This window comes from Centroberyx gerrardi, chromosome 23, assembly GCF_048128805.1.
Source record: "Centroberyx gerrardi isolate f3 chromosome 23, fCenGer3.hap1.cur.20231027, whole genome shotgun sequence".
NCBI classification, from domain to species: domain Eukaryota; kingdom Metazoa; phylum Chordata; class Actinopteri; order Beryciformes; family Berycidae; genus Centroberyx; species Centroberyx gerrardi.
Genome location: NC_136019.1, coordinates 301,581 through 309,080, shown reverse-complemented (window position 1 = coordinate 309,080; position 7,500 = coordinate 301,581). Strand labels below are relative to the sequence as shown.

The window sequence follows — 7,500 nt, the reverse complement described above, 5'->3', positions numbered from 1 at the left end:
AATTATGTTCCCACAATGAAAACGGCATATGAGTAACTCCAACAAGCCGAGCCTATTCTACTCTACTCATGACCAAACAATTATTTTCAGTTTCAGTTTCATTTGATTATCAGGAGGCAGAGAGGCTGAAATCCTATCCCACAAGTTACCTCTCGACCCCCTTGACGGCCCCGCCCCACAGTTTGAGAACCACTGGGCTAAGTAGTCAGCGGATGTTGCAGCAGGCCGTTAGCTAATGCTAGCCTCATTAGCTTATAGTCAGCTGAGTTAAACCGTACCAGTGTTGTAGCTTCACTGCAGCTTACTGCTCCTCTCCCAAAATGTAACGGAGCGTCCAGACAGACTGAAATATCCACAGCAGGAGTTTCACTACGACTTCTTCTGTGGTTACTTCTGTGTTCACAAAGCTCCTCGCTGCCATCTAGTGTTTCTCTGCTCTACAAGCAGAACCACAACAGAACTAGAGACGCTGCACTGCCTGAAACCTACAGCAGGGCAACAGCAACACTTCAACACTTAAGCATTACTTGGCCTGAAAAGATATGAGACACCAGCCCCCCCCACCCCCCCAAAAAACAACAACACTGAACCTGGTAACCACGGTAACAAGCCAAGCCTCAGTCCAGTTTTTCGCATGACTGTTAGCTGCACAGTGGAGAGAGGCATGATGGGAAGGATTGACCAGACTCCCTCAGAGGCTCTGGACAGGAAGTCCAGGAGGAGAGGTGTGTGTGTGTATGTGTGTGTGTGTGTGTGTGGTGATAACTCTTGCACTAATTCAGCTAATCAGGAGATGGCAGAGCAGGAGGCGAGGCTTAGCAGGCATGCAACTGGCACACACACACACACACGCACACACACACACAAACACACATACACACACACACACACACACACAGAGTATTGGTGCCCTTTGTTGCTCTGAAAGTCCCAAACTCGTTTTGTTAAAAGTGCTTTAAACATTAATATAAACATCAAAAGAGAAAAGAGGGAATACATCTCTGATCTCTCCACAGCCTCCTTGACATGCAAAACCTTCCTTGATTCATTCTGTGCTTTATAAATATGTTGATATGTCAATATGTCAATATGTAAATATGTCTGCTCACATCCTCAGACCAAACTCTTTTGGGTCACAACTGAACAACCTTTGAATGACTCCTCCCTGCGTTAAGTCCCGGCCCCAACATCCTGTTTCAACAGGAAATACATCACATGAAGGAAAGTAAAGAATCCGTTTCATGCGGTCTTTAATATTTCTTTTGCACTAGTGTTGATCTGTTTTCTTCTTGCCTTTCTTTTCTTTCTGTTGTTCTTTGTTGTAACTTGCTGTGTGTTTTGTTTCTTTGTTTTGAAAGGTGCGACAGCAGAGGTGTGACCAAGTCAGCTTTGCTCGAGTCCCAAGTCAGTCTCAAGTCTAAATGTAGAACAGCAAGTCAAGTCAGAACAAATCAAGAGTCCAGTATCAATTTAATATCTTAAAGAAAACTAAATATCTCAGACTTTTCAATGCAATATGGTTTTAATAGGATAAAAACTTGGTAAGAGCATCATGAGTTTGATTTCTATAATCAGTTTCAACTTCAATAAATTCAATCATTCCATACAAATTCAGAAAACAGAATTTAAATTCAGTCGTCTGCTGGAACAAATCTCAACACTTTCAACACAAACACAAGGGCCCGGATCTACTAACATGTCGTAATTCCAGGCGCAGCACAAAAGCAACTGCGGGTGAAATTTGTACCGCCGGCGCATGGTATTTACTAAAGTAGCACACGCAAATGAGCGGAGGCGCAGATAATTAATTATAATTGCGACTGCGCAAATATAAAGGCCAAACAATGCGCACAATAGCCTATTTGCGGCAACGTAATGATGGACAAAAGAAGCGGAAATGTCTCTCCAGTGGAGCTGAAGTGTCGGTGGCAGAGAAAACCAAAGAGCTGCAAAGAAGAGATGTTGCGTAAAAAGTCACTCTGGAAGGATATAACAAATAAAGTGATGCAGTTGGGCACCACAAGCGCGATTTAGCGGAGGGAAAAGCGCTGGTATGATATGAGGAGGTGAACCAAAATGCTGCTGACCATAAATAAAGCCAAAGAGGAGCCTGAACTCTCTTGGAGGAGCAGCAGGAGCCTGACTGAGACAGGTGCCAGGTGGGAGGGATGGAGACCCGGTGAAGGTATGAAGACGCACACACACCTCTCCATGGAGAGGTTATTACACACACACGTTTTAGCTGCATTGTTTACATCAAGGCTATGCCGCTCAGATATTGGCTCATAAGTGTCAGCAAATCCAGAGAAGAGTGTGCGAGAGTGCGTTTTCCTTTCTGTATATTTAGGTAATAATCTGCATATTGAGTGCACATTCTGCTACGCTGCCAATGACGTGTAAATGTATTTTTAAATCAGCATACCCGTTTAAACCTGATTGGAATTATAATAGCGATGCGATCTAATGTCTACATGTTAGGATGTGTAGAAGACGGTGTCACCTTGATCTCAGAGCCGGTTCCAGAGCCAGTCTCGTTGGAGCCATTCTGTGAGCAAAATGATAAGACAAGCTTTTCCTATAGGTCTTAAATTCAGTGCGCAATCAACAGGCGTTAACGGCCTCCGCCTCTTCATAAGTCACGTCCTCTGCCAATTTCCATAAAACCCTCCCTTAATTTTGCGCTTCATCCTCGGAAGACCCGCAAATGCATATGCAATTATATCAAACCGCAAAAAAAGCTGCACCCAGATCAACCCATGATTTCAGGTGCTGTGCAGAGAACAAGGTTTTAGCACCCGCAATGCGATTTGATCCGGACCAAGATCTTTTGTCAAGGCTTTAGAAATCTTTTCAAATCATCAAAGTACAAGTCAAGGTCAAGTCTCAAGTCTTCTCTTCATGCATCAAGTCAAGTCTCAAGCAATTAAAACTGTGAGTCCAAGTCATGTGACTCGAGTCCCCACCTCTGTGCGACAGAAATAAAGTTTATTATTATTGTTATCGTTAATAATGTAAAGGGAAGTGTGTCTGACCATCCAGGGAGAGCCAGTCGAGCTGCGAGCTGGGCAGGGAGCTGGCGTTCCTCGCTCGGTACTCAAACAGAACCGGAAGAAGAAACAGAACCGCCGGACTCCAGTACCTGAAGACAAACCAGACCGGCTTCATGGGCTGAGAGAGAGAGAGAGAGAGGGGAGACAGAGAGAGAGGGAGAGAGAGAGAGAGAGAGGGCAGAGAGAGAGGGAGAGAGAGAGAGAGAGAGCAGAGAGAGAGAGAGAGCAGAGAGAGAGTGAGAGAGAGAGAGTGAGAGAGAGAGAGAGAGAGAGAGCAGAGAGAGAGTGAGGAGAGAGAGTGAGAGAGAGAGAGAGAGAGAGAGAGAGAGGGCAGAGAGAGAGGGAGAGAGAGAGAGAGAGAGAGAGAGAGCAGAGAGAGAGGGAGAGAGAGAGAGAGAGAGAGAGAGAGAGCAGAGAGAGAGTGAGAGAGCGGGAGAGAGAGAGGGCAGAGAGAGAGGGAGAGAGAGAGAGAGAGAGAGAGAGAGCAGAGAGAGAGTGAGAGAGCGGAGAGAGAGAGAGCAGAGAGAGAGTGAGAGAGCGGGAGAGAGAGAGGGCAGAGAGAGAGAGGGAGAGAGAAAGAGAGAGAGAGAGAGTTATTTAACATGGCAGTGTCTCCATCTAGTGGCAGAACAAGAGAAGGACAACAACACAGAATTCAATACATTTAAAACTTAAATGTTTTTGTACTTGACCCTCTAAAAAACTAATTTAAAGCTCCTACTATTATTATTATACTGTTGATTAAAATACAAAAAATATTCTAAAACTTTATTCCTTTATTAAAATATTTTGGGTGATTAAATCTTAGCTGACATTTGTTGAAAAAAAATTAAATATAAAAAATACACAATTATACATAATAATAATAATTTAATAAGTTGACTTTAAAGTATAGAAAATAATTGTTATTATTTTATTGTTGATGACAATAATAAACAATGATAAAACAATATTTTAGTCTTATAACCGACACTCTTAAGAAAAGTAAATTACTAAAATATAAGTAATATAAATATAAATATTAGGCTTGGGCTGATATTCAATATTATCGAGTATCGAGATATTTCGTGATTATCGCGATATTCCCGTGATATTGAATACCCCCCCCCTCCCAAAAAAAAAGAAAAAAACGTACCCACCCCCCCAGGCCATGACACCATGTGTTGTTTAGATCACAATGGTGCAAGCTTTTAAACTTATAAACCTATAATCTACTTATGGTCGAATAAAAAAACAAAATAATCATAGTTTAAGTGAAAAATTTGTCCTTTTCCTTTTCCACAATCAGCCCGTATTACACCTAATGTATTTCTTCCCATGCTTAAATAGTAAGATCAAATTTATAGGCTGTTGGTAATAAAATACCCCCCCCCCCCCACAAAGCAGAGAAAAAAAAAACGTACCGTATATCGCAATATTTTGGCGGGACAGTATCGTGATATAACATTTTGGTTATCGCCCAAGCCTAATAAATATGTTTTTTTTTTTGGTGATTTTCTTATCGTGTGTGTGTTCAGTATGTTCAGTGTGGTTTCAGTGTGTGTGTTCAGTGTGTTCTGTGTGTGTGTGTGTGTGTGTGTGTGTACCTGGACAGTAGCAGCGCAGCACCCCAGGCTGGATCAGAGCAGCAGGGACGGAGCTCTGATCGAACACACAGGAGTATCGACCCGCCGGCTCGCTCCACGGTCCGGTGATCAGCACCTTCACCCCGCCCTGCATACACACACACACACACACACACACACACACACACACACACACACACACACAGGGTAACAGTTAATAACATATTAAGTGTGACGCTATTATAAATACCTGTTATTTAAAACTGTTGAATTGATACTAGACAGAAATCTAAACATATGATATATATAACATAAATATACAGTCAAAGGATCAGTTCCTTGATTTCCTTGGACCCACAGACAGTATTGTCTGTAGCTGTTGGACCCACAGACAGTATTGTCTGTAGCTGTTGGACCCACAGACAGTATTGTCTGTAGCTGTTGGACCCACAGACAGTATTGTCTCCAGTCAGCTGTCGGTTGAAGCAGCGAGCTCTGCTGCCTCTTGCTGCAACAATGAGTCCAAACTGTTTGCCAAAATGTCTCCAAAAAAGCCTAAAGGACTACCTGAACTACCCTGGAATACTCTGGACTATCTGAACTACGCTGATCTACCCTGATCTACCCTGAACTACCATGGACAACCTGAACTACCCTGAACTACCCTGGAGTACCTGAACTACCCTGAACATCCCTGAACAGCCCGAACTACCCTGAACTACCACAGACTCTACCCGATCTCAAATCGTTGCCAGTCTATGCAAGCAACACACTACCCTGAACTACCCTAAAATATCCTGAACTACCCTGAACTACCCTGAACAACCCGAACTACCAGAACTACCCTGAACTATCCTAAACTACTCTGAACTACTCTGAACTACCCTGAACAATCCTGAACAATTATGAACTACCCTGGACTACCCTGAACATCCTGAACTACCCTGGACCACCCTGGACTACCTGAACTACCCTGAAATACCCGAACTCCCTGAACTACCCTGAACAACCCGAACTCCCTGAACTACCCTGAACTACCCTGAACAGCCCGAACTCCCTGAACTACCACAGACTCTGCCCGATCTCAAATCGTTGCCTGTCTATGCAAGCAACACACTACGCTGAACTACCCTGAACTATCCTGAACTACCCTGAACTATCCTGAACTATCCTGAACTACTCTGAACTACCCCGAACTATCCAGGACTACCCTGAACTGCCCAGGACTACCCTGGACTACCCAGGACTACCTGAGCTCCCAGAACTACCCTGAACTATCCTAAACTATCCTGAACTACTCTGAACTACCCCGAACTATCCAGGACTACCCTGAACTGCCCAGGACTACCCTGGACTACCCAGGACTACCTGAGCTCCCAGAACTACCCTGAACTATCCTAAACTATCGTGAACTACCCCGAACTATCCTGGACTACCCTGAACTACCCCGAACTATCCTGGACTACCCCGAACTATCCTGGACTACCTTTAACTACCCTGAACTACCTGAACTACCCTGGACTATCATGGACTACCCAGGACTACCCTGGACTACCACAGACTCTGCCCGATCTCAAATCGTTGCCAGATCAGGCTTGAAAAACGTGTAATCTGTCCCCAGGTTTAAACAGCAACAACAACAACAACAACAACAACACGCAAGTCAACACTGAGTTTTTTTCTGCATTCTTGCACAGCAATCTGTATCAGAGCTGCCGTACTGTTTTGCTGCAGGTTTTAACCACTTTCAGTGGTGTCGACGTTGTTTTGTTTCTACTGTGTTTCTACTACCTTCTGTGAGCTACTAGCCTTCATTTTGTTTTTATTTTTTCCATTTCCCCCACCAAGAGGAAAAAGGAATTTATTCTTTACAGACTTGCCTGGTTAAATGAAGGTTAAATACAAACTTAAAAATATTTGTGCCGTAAGCAAGAGTGGAAGTAACTATTTACATTTACTTGCGTTACTGTAATTGAGTATTTTTTTTGAGTATTTGAGTATTTTTTTCAGTAATTTTACTTTTACTCAAGTACGTCTAAGTGTGTATAGCTCTGGGTGATTGATACTAATATTGATTATAGATTACCTCCGGGTAGGACCACTCTGGGGAGAAGTCGGTGATGGTGGCGAGCCGGGAGGAGGAGGGGGGGAGGGGGTGGGGAAAGGGCAGGAAGGATGAGGAGGGGGAGGGCTGGGGGGGAACCATGTAGCGCACCCCGCTGGGAAGAGTGGCGGGTTGGGCCCGGGGGCGGGGTTAGGGGCGGGGTTAGCGGCCTCCTCGGTGATGAGCTCGGAGATGAGGTCGGGGAACTGGCTGTCGAAGGAGATGTCGAGCTCTTCCCCCCCACGCTCGCCAGCCTCCGCCTCCTCCGCCGCTGAGTGCATATCCATGGGCGTGTCCTCGGAGTCGTAGCCCCGCCCCCTCTCCTCCTTGACGCGGATCGGGGAGCTAACGGAGTTATCGCTGGTCAGAACGACGCTGGCCGGGCTGCAGGTACCGTTAACGTTAGCTTGAGCGCTAGCAAACGGCGGCGGCTGGCTCAGTCTCTGCTGCAGAGCGAGCAGCTGTCGCCCTCGCTCGGCCTCCCTCTCTCTCTCCTGGCACCGCAGCAGCAGGAACGTCTGATTGGCTAGCTGAGAATGGGGCGGGGCTTGGGCCGGCAGTCCAGCCAGGTGATTGGAGGACTGAAGCTCTTTGGGTTGTCCCAGGACCAACGGCTGCTGTCCGTCGGCCCGGAGGTGCGTCTGATTGGCTGGCTGGGGCTGGGTGGGTGGGCTCTGTGTGTCTTGGCGAACCAGAAGCAGAGAAGCGGCGCTACTTCCTATCTGTTGCCGTGGCGACGAGTCAGAGGAGGCGTGGCTTGGCTAAATGACAGAAAGAGAAG

General features: G+C 45.7%; 1 protein-coding gene across 1 annotated transcript in view; it reads right to left on the bottom strand.

Annotated features, from left to right (window-relative positions):
- Positions 1-7,500, bottom strand: part of camta2 (calmodulin binding transcription activator 2) — a 28,704-nt gene that overhangs the window by 20,711 nt on the left and 493 nt on the right. The window contains 5 exon segments of the mRNA XM_078281774.1: positions 3,033-3,105; positions 3,107-3,168; positions 4,637-4,763; positions 6,702-6,832; positions 6,835-7,480. Coding sequence (XP_078137900.1) covers positions 3,033-3,105; positions 3,107-3,168; positions 4,637-4,763; positions 6,702-6,832; positions 6,835-7,480 — 1,039 coding nt within the window.